The 18,467-nt window shown below is 50.7% G+C and overlaps 1 protein-coding gene across 3 annotated transcripts; it reads right to left on the bottom strand.

The window, feature by feature from the left end:
• Window positions 1–21: 21 nt before the first annotated feature.
• PLEKHG4 (pleckstrin homology and RhoGEF domain containing G4) lies at window positions 22–8,782 on the bottom strand. 3 transcript variants are annotated; one of them, XM_077132696.1, is made up of 22 exons: window positions 8,714–8,782; window positions 7,427–8,107; window positions 7,171–7,266; window positions 6,973–7,096; window positions 6,791–6,884; window positions 6,649–6,723; window positions 6,456–6,572; window positions 6,187–6,285; window positions 5,945–6,093; window positions 5,656–5,794; window positions 5,452–5,568; window positions 4,539–4,721; window positions 3,805–4,307; window positions 3,483–3,729; window positions 2,703–2,792; window positions 2,399–2,620; window positions 2,139–2,309; window positions 1,888–2,065; window positions 1,332–1,448; window positions 948–1,184; window positions 751–866; window positions 22–613 (listed from the first exon to the last, which is right to left on the bottom strand). In XM_077132696.1, the coding sequence occupies exons 2-22, from the start codon at window positions 7,914–7,916 to the stop codon at window positions 608–610; spliced, it is 3,570 nt and encodes a 1,189-aa protein (XP_076988811.1). In that variant the 5' UTR covers window positions 7,917–8,107; window positions 8,714–8,782; the 3' UTR covers window positions 22–607. The 3 variants fall into 3 exon arrangements, with proteins under 3 accessions (XP_076988811.1, XP_076988810.1, XP_076988809.1); XM_077132695.1 differs by lacking the exon at window positions 8,714–8,782 and adding an exon at window positions 8,394–8,487; XM_077132694.1 differs by lacking the exon at window positions 8,714–8,782 and adding an exon at window positions 8,300–8,449.
• Window positions 8,783–18,467: the final 9,685 nt, after the last annotated feature.

The following is an 18,467-nucleotide window of genomic DNA, read 5'->3' as shown; positions in this document are numbered from 1 at the left end:
CCAGTCTAACAGCCAGTGAAATAATTTCAGACAACTATAATTGAAAGTTACTCAAAAGGCATTGAATCAAAAGAACCAAACTAACCCAGAAGAGAAGGGGCTGGGCTTGGGGAGCCAGGGAAGACAAGGGTAAGGGCCCAATAGGGTTAGACTTACCCCTAAGTCTGGGGAGCTTGGCTGTAAGGCCAGAAGCTGGGAACGAGCTGCTAGGAACCTAACTGTGTTTCTCCTGAGGGACAGGGGCAGCCCAGTCACTGCCAGGAGCCACAGAGTTCACGCCAGCCTAGAGCATGAAACACCCACCCTCTGCTTAGCCTAAACTTAACCCACAACTGGGGTGGAGGCTGGAGAGAGGAACAGGAGACGGGCACTTGGGCCAGGAGCCCAGGATCAGGATGATACAGATTCTGCAGCCAGATTCCTGGGGTGAAGGCCCCTGCCAGTCAATCCAAGGGCACAGGCATCAGAAAGGGTGGTTAACAGGGCTGCCCATGCAGGCCGGGGATGGCTCAGATGCTGGCTGCACCCTGGTCACAGCAGATCCAGAGAGAAGTGATATTCCTTGGAGCCCCCACTGCTGTATCCACTGTCCACCTTCAAGCCCAGGTCAGACCTGTGGTGCCAGGCAAGGCATGAACACCTGTTTCCATGGTTTAGGGTCTGGGGAATGGCACTGGCCCACCCACCCCCAAGTAAAAGCAGCCAGAGACCCAGGCTGGGCTGGCAAGTTTAGGGCAAAATGGTACTCACATAGGATAAGTCCTCAAGGCCCCTGCCCAGCGCCTGCCCTGATACACAGCTGCTGTCGGAGCCACTGGAGCCACTGGCTGAGGGGCACTGGGATGAGACCTCAGACTCCTCGAGAGCTAAAGAGAGAATGAGCTGTCAGTGGTGTAGACCCAGACCCCAGGCCATGCCTTTCTGCCCTTATCTAAGCCCAGACGTACTCAAAGAGGGCTGGCTACCCAGTTCTGCTTCAGTCTCCAGTGCTGCCTCTTCTGTGAAGCTTGTGGGATATAGGGGCCAGCGAAGACCCAGGAGAGCTGGGTCTCTGTACAGATGCAGGTTGAGGGACCCCAGTACAGAGCAAGAGGCAGGGTCTCCAGGAAGGGAGCTTGTGGATCCCAGGTAGGGGCTGTCATAGTCAAACGGGGCCACAGCGATGGAAGCCCGAGAGCGAACTTCTGCACAAAAAGGAGGGTCTAACTGGGACAGGCCAGTGTCTAGCCTGACCCAAGGTCCCAAGGGGAGCTCAGGCCAGGGCTGAGAGAGGCCCATATTGCCTCCCATGCAGCTTTCTTCACCCCCAACCCTTGGAGCCTGCCTGCTACCTCGGCACTTTAGGATGTAGTTGACAGTGCGGTCGCTGATAGCTTCCTCATTGGGGGCGATGTCCTGGAAGGTCTTGCTCCCCACACCCATGGACAACATCTCAGCTATGCGGACCTCTGGGTGGAGAAGAGGCATAAGCACCCCCCGATCCCCACGTAGAACCAGCCTTGCCCTTGAGTCTCTACATCCCCCTTTAAATAAATCTTTCTGTACACCCACATCCTACAGATGAACCACCCTGTGTGCTGAGTCCTTCTGGTGCCAGGCACTTTCCTCCCAACAATCCCAAAGGGCAGGTGCCATAATTCCCTTTTTAAAGATGAGGCCCCTGATACAGAGGTGACTACTGCCCCCAAAATGAGTGAACGTGAAGGTAGGACTGCCTGACTTTGAAGTTCTTTCCCCTGCCCTGTCTGGTGCTGCTGGGTCTCTTCCCGCCACGTCCCCTGGAGATGCCTTCCGAAGCTTTTCCAGATCCCTAGGCCCTCCTTGGGCCTCTGTGGGGCAACGTAAGCCCTCCTGGGAGAGTGGGGTGAAAGAGGGGGCGGGGCTCACCCTTGTTGTGGACAGCCTGCCTCCAGAGCAGGCGGGAGATGTCAGCCGTCCAGGCCTGCTTGGTGGCCAAGCTGGCAGCCTGCAGCACAAAGGTGTCCCTGGCCTTGCGACGGCGGAACCAGATCTCAAAGCGCAGGTTGCTGTCCCCACAGCTTTCAGTGAGGCCAAGGTCTGCCATCTGTATGCCAGGGGAGAGGGGCGTGGTGAGGCTTCTAGGTGAGCAGGGATGGGAGATAGTTGGGTGGGCCTACCTTAAAGGAGCGCTTGTAGGAGAAGGTGTCAACACCCGCAGAGCCCCGGCGAGGCTTGCTAAAGAGGAGCAGTTCCTCGAAGAGGAAGACACGGCGCAGGGACTTGTGGCGCCCAGTGCGTACCACGAACTCATCCTGTCGCACCAACTGCCCCTGCTCCTTGAGGTTAACCTGCCAAATAGGGGTCCAGTGGGTGCCTGCCTCTTCTGCCCCCTCCCTCCATATCCACTGTACATGCCCACCAGACCTGGATGACTCACATCACAGCCCTGGATGGCGTCCATGGCTAGCAGGTCGTTGCCATGTTGCAGCTGGAAGCGCACAAGGCTCTGGGCAGCCTGCAAGGCATTCTGCTCCTGCACAGGACCCCCACAGGCCCGCGCCAACTCCTGCAGCAATAGTGCATACTTGCTCATGCGCTGAATGGGCTTTAGCAGGTAAGAAGCCAAGTCTAGGTGGTCCCCTAAGGCTTGCTGCTTGTCCTGCCAGGTGGGAAGGAAGTCTTCAAGAGGCTTCAGGTAACTGCCCACCACCCCAATCCATTCCAGTTGCTGGTCTGCCCACCTTGAAGAAGGCATGGCCATAGCTGGTCATCAGGGCATCTGAGAGAGGCTTGTTCTTGCTGTATAGCGCATACATCCCAAACTGCACCCTCTGTGGGGACACATGACTCAGTCCGGGTCTGAGGGGGATCAGCTCCCCAAGGCTGGACCCCTGGGCCTGACCACTGTCAATGTGAGGGATCCAAAATGCACTCGGATGGCTCCCAAGGGAATATCCCTGGATCCCATCTGCACTGCTTCAGATGAGGGGCAAGCGCAAAAATGGGCACTGTACAGAGCAGGGCTTGGCCACAGGCCCTCTGGGAAGTAGCCCCAGCTTCCCTCATCCTGAAACTAGCTCTCCGATCTCACCTCACCTTGACGACTTCCCTGCTCACTACACTAAGCCACGATGACCTGTCTCTTCCTTGACCACTGTCCCTCTCTTTCCTGCCAAAGGGCTTTGTACTTGCTGTTCCTTGTGATGGAATGCTTACTCCAGTTTCTGTGTTCCCTCCTCAAAAAGGACTCCTCTAATTGCTCTCTAGAAACTGAGGGCCTCTGTCCCACCACCACACAATCATCATCTCTTGACTCTTTCTCTGCTAGCCCTAACTATAATATGGAATTACCTTTTTTTACTTTTATATCCCACTATTAAATTGAGGGGGGCAGGGACCTGGTCAGTCTTGCTCCTAGCTGTACCCAGCACAAGGGGGCACTAAGCATGTGCCCAACAGCTCTTTACTGAGTGTAACAGATTCAGCTGTGGGCTATGGGCCATGGGGCCCATGGGGCTTACATGGCGTAGGAAAGCGTAGGCCACGCGGGGCGGATGCCGGGTGCACGCCTCTAGCTCACGCAGAAAGAAATGGCAGTGGAAGTCCCGCAGCTTCTCCAGGTTGCCAAAGAGGTGGGCACGCTGGCCACGGAGGCCCTGGGGCACATCGGGGCGATCCAACTCAGGGAAATAGTTCTCTATGGTATAGTCAAGAGCACGGACGTACTCCTGCTCCGTGGCCACCATCTCTGCCAGCACCAGCTGAAGCCTACCAGATAGGTGGAGTCAGGACCTAAGACATCCACCCTGCCACTACTCACCCTGCCCTGCCCATTACCTATACCTGGTGGGGTTCCTGAGGTCAGAGCTGCCTGGCAGAGGCACAGTGGAGGATGACCTGGATAGGGCACCACCTCCAGCTTCTGGTCCATGGTGGGTGGCGATCACGGTGGCATAGTGGCAGTGGTGGGCAGGCTCACTGAGGCTATGCCTCAGATTCTGATCAAAGCTGTATGCCTTCCTCAGGGGAGGGGTGGCAGGCACAGCAGGGACCCCACTGACACATAAGCTAGCCAAGCTGCCCGTAGGTGGTGGCTTCAGTGCTGCCTCTAGCATCTGGTCCAGGGCCAGCCAGGTATCCTGACACTGCGCCCAGGCCCGGCGGCATTCTTGGCGGATGCTTTCTGAACCCAGCCCTGTGGCCAGAGCCCACATCTTTCGGAAGTGAGTAGGAGGCAAATCAGGGTGCTTGGTCCAGTGCAGCTGTAGCTGCTGCAGTATGACCCCTGGGGGCTCCAGTGCCAGCTCTGCCAACACCCGCTGACCCTCCTCAGCCCATGATGAGGCCTGCAATACCAAGGCCAAACAGGGACTTCAGAGGAATACTCCAGACCACTGAGCCTTCTCCAACTCTACCCACTTCCCACTCCCACAGGATGCTGGACCCAGGTTCCATGCCAAGTAGCTGGATTTGGAAGTCACACTGAAGGCAAGGAAAGAGAACAGGCAAGACAACCATGAAGGACTCAGGCTGAGGTGGAAGAGTGGGGCAGCCAGGGACAGGGACCCCTTGCACACCTGTTTGAAGAGCTCCAACAGCCTCTCAGCATCTGCCAGCCTCTGCCGCCGCTGGGCCAAAGCCCTAGAGAATTCAGTCAGCTGGGCTTGCAGGGCCAGAAAGTGGGCCCCAAAGGGGCCCAGATCGGCTGCCTCCCAGCCAGCCAGTGGCTGCAGAAGCTTCTCCCCTCGCCTGACCTGCTCCTGGGGACATCAAGGTTCTCCTGTGTTTGAAGAACTTCCCTCCACCTCCACTCTCCATCCCCAACCATTCCCCCCTCTCTCTTCCCCAGAGCAGCTTACTGGAAGGACTGCCTCTCTTCACAGTGCTTATCCACCTCCCCATCAGCTCACTTCAAACCCCCTCTGTCGCCTTCCTGCTTAAACTTCCCACTGTTTTAGGATACAAACTTCCCTCCCAGAGCCCATAGGCCCAGTGATCTGGCCAGTGATCATTTTTCCAGCATCACCTCACTCCATTCTCCCTCTCCCTTCTATTCTGTACTTCAACCTTACTGGCCTTTTTATGATTCCTCAGGCACAGCCCACTCCCTCCTGCCACAGGACCTTTGCCCATACTGTTTGCTCAGCTGGAATGCCCCCATCCTGAACCCTCTTCTGCCTGGTTGACCCCTACCTATCCTTCAGCTCTCAACTCAAAAATCACTTTCTAAAGTTAGCCTGCCCCAATATCCCTGCTTGGTCAGATTTTGCTACACACTCCAGCAGAATCATCTTCATTGCTTCTTTTCAGAGTGCTTGCCTCGTTTGCAAACTCAAAATCTATGACTGCAAACCCTTGATTACAACTGTTCTCCTCCACTACTGCAAGTTCCCAGAGAGCAAGAAATGGATATGCTTTCAACCCCTCTGCATTCCTAGTCCCTGGCACAGTACCCCAACACCTGCAGAATGAATAAATGATCAAACTCACCTGGGCTGCCCAGTCCAGCTCCTGAAAAGGGCCTTGGCCCTGGAGCACCATGTCCAGAGAGGGATCCCCCGCCTCCTCCAGTGCAGGCCAGCCCACCTCCTGCAGCCATACTTCAGTCTGGAGGAAAAGGTAAGGAAATCTGCTATGGGGTGGGGGTCAGGCTTGAGATCAGGGATGAGGCAGGTCCTGGGCAGGATTTCCTACCTGGTGCAGTATGCCCTCCTGGGCCTCCAGCATTTGTACCAACTCCAGCGCTTGTACTCGCCGGTTGCTCTGCAAGGTCAGTTGATGCAGTAGTCCATCCACACGGCCATACAGCTCATCAACCTCATCCACTGCTGGCCTGGTTCGGGGTACACAGTCCTAGGGCTCTGCTAGTTACCTTGCTCCACTCCACCCTGTTCTGGGACCTTCAGGAAAATCCTGGCTGGCTTTTAGCCAGACAGCTGAATCCATGGCCGGGGAGAGATCTAGGGACTGGGCTTTCACCTACCTGTAGTCTGGGCTCAGGGTCACTTCTGGGGCCACCTGCTTCAGCCATACCAGCTCCAAGCCCCCCTGGCATTGTAGCCATGCCAGCCGTGGTGAGTCGAGCACCTGCTGCATCAGGACCCGTGCCTGCCGTAGTAGCTGGCTGACTTCCTGAGGTTGAGAAAAACAATCAGTGGAGGAGAGCAAGAGAAAGGAGGACAGAGACAGGAAATAGTCACTGAGGCATCAAAAAAAGACACTCACCCCAGACTCCATGGGCTGGGGTATAGCCTTCATGCTCTCAATGGCACCCTGGAGCAGGGCACAAACCACCTGGCAGCTCTTCAGTAGGGCTTCAAGACGCTGTGAGCAGAGGGCAGGTATGACCCAAGTGGTGCTCAGTGCTGACCCCAGACATCCTGGATTCCGGGCACTGTAAAGAGCTTTGCCCTGCTCATCCCCGCCCAGGAGAAACTCCTCTGCTGGTCCAGCTTGCTTACATACCCACCCCTATGCCCCAGCCAGGCACTGACCATCCGGAAGTCCAGCCAGGCCTGATGACAGTAAGGCAGGTCCCCACCCAATGAAGCAGGCAGTTCTGCAGTGGGGATGTGGGTCAGCAGGCTCTGATGAGAGGGGAGCAGTTCTAGCTGCAGGAGAAGAAGGTGCTGTGACCCAGGACTGGGTAGGAAACCTACCCCTCCCCTAGCCAACTTGCTTCAGTACCTGCAGCCCACAAGGAACCTCTTCTGCCATTTCTCCCAATAGCAGTACCTGGTGGACTGATCCTGGGGCTGCTTCCTGTAAGAGATCTGAGCTCAACCCTGCTCCCACAAAATGGAGGAGGAGGGCTATGTACTGTACTCACCTCCAGTTGGCTGAGTCCCCAGAAGAGGGAAAAGCTCGGGGAGCAAATTCGGGCATCCACTAGCACCGTCAGTCCTAGGGCCTGTACTTGGGGCCTAGCAAGTATAGGTTTCAGTTCTGAATCAAATTCCAAGCCCTGACCCCTCCTGGCCCAGGCTTCATCTCCCAAACCCCTGTCCCCACCTAGGGATGTTTCGCAGGTAGAGCAGGAGGCGGAGAAGCTCATGACTGCTGCACTTCGGGTGAAGCCACGCAGGGCTGTGGGTACCCAGAAGCAGCACTGCCCGGCCTTTTGCGTCCCGAGTCCCTGTAGGCAGAAGGCAATGAACACCTACCCAGCTGGGGTACCCTGCTCTACTGCCCTTAGCCCTTCCCCGCTACCTGGCAGGGTGGCCATGCCACTGGCAAGCAGCTCCAAGGAGAGGTCTTGAGCCAGAAGGCATTCAGTAGGCTTGAGAAGGCTGGATCCACTGGGATCTTTGGAAGAAAAATGGTTTGGGACTGCACTGGGCCACCTACCCATGGTCCCTCCAGGAACCTGGGCTTTGACTTGGGTCAGGGTCTTCCCCAAGTCTCGATGCCCTTTTTCAGGCAACTCTATTCCCTTCCCAGACTTCTCTGGTCCAGCAACCCTTACCTGATTCTGGCAGTTCTGATGCTGTCTCTGATAAAGGGGCTCCAAGGTCCAAAGGGCTGTTGTCCAATTCCCCAGAGCACAGGCCATCGGGCACTACCCTGTCTGAAACTGGGTCCCCTACCAAGTCTCCCCTTTGGCTGTCACTCCCACTCTGTGTCAGGGTGGGGTGGGAGGACCTGGGACATAAGGGGTTCTTCACTCCAGAAGGGGCTGGGACCTCTGACTGGACTGAGGAACCTCCTAATGTGCCCTTCCAGCTGTCCCCTGACCCATCTGCAGCCACCAGTTCTGGGGGTGACTGAACCTCCCTGGGCAGGGGACAGTCTTTTAGCCCTGCCGCTTGGGTTGCCCCTGTTGGTGGTTTTGGGGGGCTGGGGTTCTTAACCTCCTCATCCCAGGCATCCCTGAAGCTGCACACAGCAAACCTCCAGTCGGTGGCATGGCCCTGGGAGCCTGGGGATTCATCCCCATCCTCCAGGGGCCGTTCCATCGATCCCTCCCTAAGACTGGGACTGCTCAGGGCCTAGTGGGAGAGGGGCTGGGCCCTCAGTGTGAGCTGAGGCCCCAGCTCAAGCAGAAGCTGGATCAAGATGGCTGGGTAGGCCTCTGCCGGCAACACAGGCAAAATGCACGAGCTGTAGGAGGCGCCAAGCTTGATGAACCCGCAAAAGAAGAGCAGACCTGGAAGGAGAAGAGAGAACATCAGGGGTCTGTCTTCTATCCATGTCGCGACCGTGTTCTCACGGGTTTGTGTTCGGTGGGACCACACCCTGGTACACGCACACGCACTCACGACCACGCTTTACACGCCTGTGCCCACGGGACGCCCAAGGCCCACATGGGCCCTTCCCTCGGCCCGGGACTCGCATGAACCTCTCTCGCCGGCCAGCTGCACTCGCACCCGCGGAATGCGCCACGGAGAACTGAGAAGTCCAGCAGGCCGTGCATCTCAAGCCCTCGAACGTACCGAACCGCCGCGACCTCGACGGCGTGGATAAAGCCGCCCGGCTGGCGTGCGGGGGCGCCGCCTCCTGGCCGCGGGGGCGGGAAGGCGGGGCGGCAGAGCGCTCTGCGCCCCCTGGGGGCCGGAGGGCGGACCCACAGCCTGCCGGGCTGCTCCCGACGTGAGACGCTCGGGCCGGGAAGCACCGAGGCGCACCCTCGCGCTGCGCCCCCTCCCCGCCTCCCCGCCTCCCGGCCTCCCGGCCTCCCCGCCTCCCCGCCTCCCGGCCTCCCGGCCTCCCCGCCTCCCCGCCTCCCCGCCTCCCCGCGGGCCGTCGGCCCCACCTTCTTGAGGGACCAGGCTGAGCTGACTTTCCGCGCCTTTCCCTCGGCTCCTCTGTCTGCATGAGGGGCCGCGACCAACGGCCGTTCCACCCCGCTGGGGCAGGAGTGAGTGTGTTTGGTAGGTGAGTCCATCTGTGGGTGCAAGAGTAGGGGCAGGGGCTTCTGCTGTGGGTGTGGGTGCGGGGGGGGTGGAGGGAGTGGACTGCCTTACCCATCCTGCCAGGCCATGAGGAACTGTGCCCCAGACTCCATCAGCAGTGGAAGCTAAGACAGACACCCCTTTCCTCACGATCCCCAAATCTGGCCCAGAGGAAAAAGCGTGGGCCCCGGGTTCCAGGAAGCTCCTGAAGACTCCCTGAGCCAGACCAGCTTCTTGAGGCTGTTGGGAGCCGCTAGTGGTATCTACTTGGGGGGCGAGTGGCTCTTCCACTGTAGCCCCTATCTTCCTTCCAGTCCCCAGGCCTGGGCATCAAGAGAGAGGTTGTATGATCCCCTGATGGGAAGGGGGCTGAAGTCTGAGGTGGAGAGAGGGAGAGGCAGTGAGGCCTCTCCTGTGGGAACTGACCCAGGCCTGCCAGAATCAACCTAGGTGCGGATCCTTCACCCCCACGCATTCACTCACACTTCTTTCACACACATACACACCCGAATCCAGCTAAGGAGGCTGGTGCCCAGGCTAGAGGAGCCCAAGTATGGCTCCTCCACTTACCTGCTGCTTGAGTTCCAGCCACTCTCCTCTCCTTGAGCATAACCTTCCTTACCTATTTAAGAAAAAAAGTCATTCCTTTCTCCTGGGATTACCATGAGGACTAGGGAAAAAACCCATGTCAGTGTCTGCTCCGTGACAGCACTAGAGCCTCAAACACTTTTGAGGCTGTGTTTCTACCCTGCCCCCGCATTTTGCCTTTAGTCCAGGGGTGCTGTACTGGTGAAAGTCATTTGGGTAGATGACCTATGAGATCCCTCCCAGCGCTGAGGTTTGGCTTGACACTCCCCAAAATTTGTGGGAAGATTGTGGGCAGGTTGGCTGTGTGACCAGGAGAAGGCTCTATGCCCACACAGATTCCCAGGCCCCAGGGGTAGATGTGGTGGGTATAATGGTTCTGTGGCCCTAAAGCAGGAGCCTCCTTCATGAGCCCAGGAAGGCTGCTGGAGGAGGGAACCTAGGCATCAGGAGCAGGCACTATAGGGCTAATGGCAATCCCCCCACCCATTCCAGCTGCCACATCGACATCCGGAGTCCAGACTCCCAGACCAGCCACCAAGGAGTCTCATTCCTAAGTTAGTCTAGCTACAAAAGAGAAGCCTTAGAAGGTGCCTCAGAGGTGTCTTGCCCCAGCCCCAACCCCCTAGTCTGACCTCATCCTTGTCTAGCTTCAATGAGCAGTGGGACCAACTCTGGTTCCCTCCCCAACTTTGTCCCAGAGCTGTCCCCTCTGAGTCACTGCCTCCTGCTCCCTCTCTCTGTCTGCTGCTTCTTAGTTTGCCCATCCACCCACCCACTGGCCAGGCTTCCTGGAGCCCTAAGAGCTGGGGGTCCTGTGGCAGGCACGTATACTTCTCCCAACGCCAGAGACAAAGAAGAGACCTCAAACCACAGGCGATAGCTGACTTCAGCACTCCTGGGAACAGGCAGGCATACAGATTCAGAGGCAAACACAGAGATGCTGGGCTAGGCCCTGGGTTATTCACTCCACATAGAATGTGGCTTATAAGCTTCATGTAAATAGACTGTGTTGGTGAGAACGGGGAGAAATTCAACTTCCCCAAGTTGAATTCTTGATATTCTCACAAGCAGTGTGGATAACCAAAGTTATAGGCTGAGCCCCCAGTCTTGGAGTTTGTTCATATGAAACTTAACCCCAAAAAGGATAGGTCAAGTCTACTTAAAATTTAGTCCTAAGAGTCACCCACCCACGAGAGCCTCTTTTGTTGCTCAGATGTGGCCTCTCTCTCCAGCCAACACAATGAGCACTCCCACCACTCTACCCCTCTCTACGTGGGACATGACTCCCGGGGGTGTGGACATTCCTGGCAACGTGGGACAGAGATCTTGGAATGAACGGAGACTCAGCATCAAGGGATAGAGAAAAACCCTAGAATGAGCTGAGACTTAGCATCAAGGGATTGAGAAAACCTTCTCGACCAAAAGAGGGAAGAGGAAAATGAGACAAAGTGTCAATGGCTGAGAGATTCCAGACAGAGTCGAGAGGTTATCCTGGAGGTTATTCTTATGCATCAAGTAGATATCATCTTGTTATTCAAGATGTAATGGAGAGGCTGGAGGGAACTGCCTGAAAATGTAGAGCTGTGTTCCAGTAGCCATGTTTCTTGAGGATGATTGAATAATGATACAGCTGTCACAATGTGACTGTGTGATTGTGAAAACCTTGTGTCTGATGCTCCTTTTATCTACCTTGTCAACAAAGGAGTAGAACATATGGAATAAAAATAAATAATAGGGGGAACAAATGCTAAAATAAATTTAGTTTGAAATGCTAGTGATCAGTGAAAGCAAGGGGTAAGGGATATGGTAGGTATAATCTTTTTTTTTTCTTTCCTGTGTTCGTTTTATTTCTTTTTTCTATTATCTTTTTATTTCTTTTTCTGAATTAATGCAAATGTTCTAAGAAATGATGAATATGCAACTAAGTGATGATATGGTGAATTACTGATTATGTATGTTGTTTTGTTTCTTTATTTTTTAATTAATAAATAAATAAATAAAAATAGATTGTGTTTTCCACTTTTGTACTTCCAGCATCTAGCACAAGACCTGGCACAGAATAAATGATCAAGGGTACCTGAGACTGACCAAGCTACACTTGCTGTTCTGAGACTCCCTTTCTATAAAGCAGAATCATAAATGGAGTCAGATTCAGAGGCTCAGTCTGAAAGGGAGACAGAGAAGAAGAGGTTGAGGGCTCCAAGACACAAAATCCCTAGATAGAAAAGGGGACAGACAGAATGAGGCCAAGTGTGGAACATTAGGGGACTGGGCCTGGAGCTGGCCTGGGGCACCCGACCACAGCAGGCTTTGTGGGCTGAGCTTGCAGGGCTGAGTGATGACTCATGGGGTCCATCTCCGTGGCTCTCCTGGCAGCAGAATCTACACAGCAGCCTTTTCCACTGAGATCATAAAAGGGGCATTGGCCTCTCCCCAACCCCTTCCCCAACTCTCCTTCAGCCTCCCTTTCCTTGCCAACATAAATCAATCAAAATAAAATGGGGGCTCTATGCCTTAGTGGGCATAGTGGTGAGAGATTCAGTCGCCCTTCACCCCACCCCAAACCTTGCAGATCTCTTCAATACTGCCCCAGTCAGTGAGGGTGGCAAATATCCCAAACCTTTCAGCTCCTTCTCATTTTAAAATAAAGTCCAAACTCCTTAATATGGCATTTAAGGCCATCCAGAAGCATCCCAGCCTTCGTAACCAGCACCCATACTGGCCAAGAAAACTTTTCTGATTAAAAGTTTTGTCTCATACTGCCTCTTCCACATGGGCTGCCCACACCCATCTCCACTGGTCAAAATCCTTCCTCCTACAAAGCCCGAATGCGGTACCACTGTCTTCACAAGGACTTCCCCAGCTATCCCAGCTAAGGAAGAATTCAGCTCCCTCTCTCAGCTCAGGCAGCACTTAAGGCCATTTTTCCCAGCTGCCCAATCAAGCTGTACCTGTGGATGAGCTCTTAACTTGTTATCTCTCCTGCACCTCAGATACCTGCCTCCCCACTGACTGCTCATCTGCTTCTTTCTCTGAGTTTAATAGGCTCTGGCCAACCCCATCTGCCCAGTAATTCCATCATTCTTTAGTTACCCAGCCCCAGGAGCCCTCTCTGCGCCTCCCTCACACCACCAGTTGCTTGATTGTGTGGATTTTGATTTCCACAACCTCTCTAATTCTAGTAACTCCTGGGGGGCTGGCTAAGATTACAGATTTCTGGACCACCACAGACCTACTGAATCAGAACTTTTGGGGGTAGGCCCAGGAATTTGCGTGTCTGTCAAGCACCTCAGTGATTCTGATGCTAAAGTCTGTGAATGGCTGCCTGCCCTCTCCAGCACCACCACCTCCCAACTCCAGCCTCTTCACATTCCCTGAGCAGCTGAAGCAGCCTTCCAACAGGTCTTCAGTCTCTACCCTTTTTTACTACCAGTCTATCCTCCACCTGGGATTCCTTATGCCGTCCACCTGGCACCTGCTACTTTTTTTTTTAATTTTTTTTTTTGTTGTTGCATGGTATAACATATATACACAGCAAAGAAATAAAAAAGCAACAGTTTTCAAAACTTTCTTCAAGAAGTGGTTACAGGATAGATCCCAGAGTTTTCATGGGCTACCATACGATCCTCTTATATTTTTCCTTCTAGCTGCTCCAGAATATAGGAGGCTAGTGGGCTTAAATACTTTTTTATCATCACAATCGGCTTTTTTTTCCCTTCTTTTTTTGTGAACAATAACATGTATACAAAAAAAAAAGCTATAAATTTCCAAGCACAGCACCACAATTACTTGTAGAACATATTTCAGACTTTGACATGGGTTACAATTTCACAATTTTAGGTTTTTACTTCTAGTTGCTCTAAGATATTGGAGACTAAAAGAGATATCAGTTTAATGATTCAGCATTCATATTCATTTGTTAAGACCTATCTCCTATGTATAATTCCACCATCACCTTTGATCTTTCCATACCTCTCATTGGGGTTGTTTGGACTATGGTAATTCTAAATTTTTGATATTGGAAGGGTCTGTCACTAAAATGGGGTAGGAAGATGGAACTATCTGATGTTCTGGAGAGGCTGGCCTAGATGTCAGGACTTATCTGGACCAGCAACACATCTGGAGGTTATAGGTTTCTGGCAAGTTACTCTACTGCCTGGAACCCTTGTGGAATCTTATAAATTGCCCTAGGTGTTCTTTAGGATTATGCCTGCTACATTTGAGTTCCCTAAAGCACATCACTGCCCATGGCACTCCCTAGATCACAGTTTTTCTTGGCCAGCTCCTTGCTACCCCCAGACTCAGCAGAGTCTCCCCACCCAAAATTTTGTGTTCCTGGCTGATCTCTCTCTTCCAACCATGCCACTCTTTGCTCCTTGCTTTTTGCCATATGTGCTCCTGGCATTCTTTGTGTATGCTGCTGTCTATATCTAGAATGAAACCACCCGACTTTTGCCTGTGTCCACTAAGTTGCACTTCACCGCTGCTCGCTCCCCCCACCCCCAATACCACCACACACACACTCACATACTCTAACTCTTCCTATAAGCCTTCCCAGATCCTCTCAGGGCCCACAGCACATTGTCTGTGTCTCATACTGTGCACCTATGTCTGCACAGTATTAGACCAGCAATGACATTTATGATCCCTTGCCATGGGCCAGGCCCTGTACTACTACTTTCCATTTAATCATTTAATCCTGACAGCAACCTGATGAAGTATGATTGATATCACATTTTAAAGATAAGGACACTGAGGCTCAGAGAGATTAGGTAACATGCCCAAGATGACACAGCTGGTGAGTCTGAGTCCCCATCACTACCAACTATAAAATCCTTAAGGGTTTGAAATCGGAGGTCTCATGACTGTAAGGCATATTATGAAGCTACATTGGTCAAAACAGCATGGTACTGGCATAAAGATAGATATACTGACCAATGGAATTGAATAGATTGTTCAGATATAGACCTTCTCATCTACAGACAATTGATCTTTGATAAGACAGTCTAGCCAACTCACCTGGGACAGAACAGTCTCTTCAATAAATGGTGCCTAGAGAACTTGATATCCACATGCAAAACAATGAAAGAGGATCCATATCTCATATCCTATACAAAAATGAACTCAGAATGGATCAAAGGCCTAAACATTAGATCTAAGACCATAAAACTTTAGAAGAAAATGTAGGGAAATACCCTATAAATCTTATAATAGGAGGTGGTTTCCTAGGTCTTACACCCAAAGCATGATCACTGAAGAAAGAAATGGGAACTCCGCAAAATTAAATACTTTTGTGCATCAAAGAACTTTGTCAAGAAAGTAGAAAGACAGCCTACACAATGGAAGACAATATTTGGAAACAATATATCAGATGAAGGTCTAGTATCCAGAATATATAAAGAAATTGTTCAACTCAACAACAAAAAGACTAACAACCCAGTTACAAAATGGGCAAAAGACGTGAACAGACACTTCTCAGAGGAGGAAATACAAATGGCCAAAAGGTGCATGAAAAAATGCTCAACTTCCCTGACTATTAGGGAAATGCAAATCAAAACTACAATGAGATATCATCTCACACCCACCAGAGTGGCCATTATCAATAAAACAGAAAATGACAAGTGCTGGAAAGGATGTGGAGGAAGAGGCACACTTATTCACTGTTGGTGGGAATGTAAAATGATACAACCGCTGTGGAAGGCAGTTTGGCAGTTCCTCAGGAAGCTAAGTATAGAATTGCCATATGATCCGGTAATACCATTGCTAGGTATCTCCTCAGAGGACATGAGGACAAGGACACAAATGGACATTTGCACACCAATGTTTATAGCAGCATTATTTACAATTGTCAAGAGATGGAAACAGCCCAAATGCCCACCAACAGATGAATGGCTAAACAAGCTGTGGTATATATACACGATGGAATATTACACAGCTGTAAGACAGAATGAAGTTATGAAGTATGTAATAACATGGATGGACCTTGAGGACATTATGCTGAGTGAGATTAGCCAGAAACAAAAGGACAAATACTGTATGATCTCACTGATATTAACTAGCATTAGTGAATGAACTTGGAGAATTTCAGCTAAGAAGAGACCATCAGGAGATAGAAATAGGGTAGATACTGGGTAATTGTAGCTGAAGGGATACAGATTGTGCAACAGGACTGATTGTAAAAATTCAGAAATGGATAGCAGAATATTACTTAACTGTAATACCATAATGTTGGAACACTGAATGAAGCTGAATGTGAGAATGATAGAGGGAGGAGGGCTGGAGGCACAAATGAAATCAGGAGGAAAGATAGACGATAAAGACTGAGATGGAATAATCTAGGAATGCCTAGAGTATACAACAATAGTGACTAAATGTACAAATTAAAAAATGTTTTTTGCATGTGGAAGAACAAAGGAATGTCAGTATTACAGGGTATTAGAAAATAAATGGTAATTCATATTTTAAAACTTTAACTTATGTGTAAGACTAAAGTAAAAAATGTTTATTTGGTACAAAATTTATATTTTGACCAGTGCAGTTCCTAATATAACTTATGTGGACAGTTTAATTGAACACCATAAGTACATGGAACCTTGAGTAGGGCGAGACTGTGTAGGTTTGTCCAGAGTGATGCCCTGATAAATCCTGGAGTAATTTGAACAGTGAATTAAAAAGTATTTGCAAAGTCCCCTTGGGGAAATGGTGAGAAAGGAAATTCAACTTCCCCAAGTGGAGAATTCTTGATATTCTCACAAGCAGTGTGGACAACCAAAGCTATGGGCTGAGCCCCCAATCCTGGGGTTTGTTCATATGAAATTTAACCCTGCAAAGGATAGGTTAAGCATACTTAAAATTAGGCCTAAGAGTCACCCCAAGAGAGCCTCTTTTGTTGCTCAGATGTGGCCTCTCTCTCCAGCCAACACAACAAGCAAACTCACCACCCTCCCCCTGTCTATGTGGGACATGACTCCCAGGGGTGTGAACCTTCCTGGCAACATGGGACAGAGATCCTAGAATGAGCTGAGACTCAGCATCAAGGGATTGAGGAAACCTTCTTGACCAAAAGGGGAAGGAGTGAAATGAGACAAAGTGTCAATGGCTGAGAGATTCCAAACACAGTCGAGACGTTATCCTGGAGGTTATTCTTACACATTAAGTAGATATCACCTTGTTATTCAAGATGTAATGGAGAGGCTGGAGGGAACTGCCTGAAAATGTAGAGCTGTGTTCAGTAACCATGTTTCCTGAAGATGATTGTATAATGACATAGATTTCACAATGTGACTGTGTGACTATGAAAACCTATGTCTGATGCTCCTTTATCTACAGTATGGACTGATGAGTAAAACATATGGATTAAAAATAAATAAATAATAGGGGGAACAAATGTTAAGTTTAGTAGATTGAAATGCTAGTGATCAATGAAAAGGAGGGGTAAGAGGTATAGAAAAAAATAAGGGAAACAAAGGCTAGAATATATTGGGTAGATGGAAATACTAGCAGTCGATGAGAGGGAGGGGTAAGGGATATGGTATGTATGAGTTTTTTTCTTTTTATTTTTCTGAATTGATTTTTTTTTTAAATAAAAAAAAAGGCTTTAAGGGCAAAGTCTAACTCATTCTTCCTTCTCTTCCCATTTTCCCCATGTGTGACATAGGAAAAGCAAACATCTATTGAATATATTTATAGCCTTGCAGTGTATCAAGAGTCTTTCAGATGCTAAGCTAGGGATGGGAATGAGTAGTGACTACTGATAGGTATGGGGTTTCCTTCTGGAGTGATGAAAAGATTCTAAACTTAGACTGTGGTAAGAGTTGCACAACTCTGAATATATGAAAAACTACTGAATTGTACACTGGTGAGTTATATCAAGGTACTAAAAAAAAAATCCTTCCGACATAGTGGGACTCGAATTATGGTACTGCTGCTATGTAGAGATTTCTATCCATGTTTCCAGGCCCTATACTACCTGACTTATATCATAAGCATTTAGGGTAGCCATTTCTCTTGAGATTGCCCTGTACGCTGGTTTGAAAGGATGTATGTCCCCTAGAAAAGCCATGTTTTAATATTAATCCCATTTCACAAAGGCAGAATAATCCCTATTCAATACTATATGTTTGAAACTGTAATCAGATCATCTCCCTGGAGATGTGATTTAATCGAGTGGTTGTTGAACTGGATTAGGTGATCACACGTCTCCACCCATTTGGGTGGTCTTGATAAGTTTCTGGAGTTCTATAAAAGAGGAAACATTTTGGAGAATGAGCGATTCAGAGAGAGCAGAGCAGAATGACATAGCCACAAGAAGCAGAGTCCACCAGCCAGCGACCTTTGGAGATGAAGAAGGAAAATGCCTACCGGGGAGCTTCGTGAAACAGGAAGCCAGAAGAAGCTAGCAATGATGCCATGTTCGCCATGTGCCCTTCCAGATGAGAGAGGAACCCTGATCGTGTTTACCATGTGCCTTTCCAGATGAGAAACTCTGTGTTTGCCACGTGCCTTCTCACTTGAGAGAGAAACCTTGAACTTCATCGGCCTTCTCGAACCATGGTAACTTCCCCTGGATGCCTTTGATTGGACATTTCTATAGATTTGTTTTAATTGGGACATTTTCTCGGCCTTAGAACTGTAAATGAGCAACTTATTAAATTCCCCTTTTTAAAAGCCATTTTGTTTCTGGTATATTGCATTCTGGCAGCTAGCAAACTGGAACACCCTCCTATCAACCATGTGTAGAAAGGCATGTCTGTTCACTTGTCTTATACCTGCTTCCAGGTTTTCGAGGAATGCCTACCTGAATGCCATGGATGGTGGCTGCATCTTGAGGCAGCTAGTCACTTGACCTCTGGAGTCTCTTTCCCTGCTAGCTTTCCCCATCTTGCTGACTCCCAGTTTTGTGCTCCTGTACCCACCCAGGGATTCTCTACCACTGCAGGCCACCTGCTAAGGGGACAAGATTAGGAAGTTATAGAAGAAGCACGAGGGAGGGCCAGAGGGATCAACAGTCCTGCCTAGAATCCCTCC

Source organism: Tamandua tetradactyla, chromosome 16, assembly GCF_023851605.1.
Source record: "Tamandua tetradactyla isolate mTamTet1 chromosome 16, mTamTet1.pri, whole genome shotgun sequence".
Classification (NCBI taxonomy): Eukaryota; Metazoa; Chordata; class Mammalia; order Pilosa; family Myrmecophagidae; genus Tamandua; species Tamandua tetradactyla.
The sequence above is the reverse complement of the archived record's forward strand: the minus strand, read 5'-3'. Positions and strand labels throughout refer to the sequence as shown.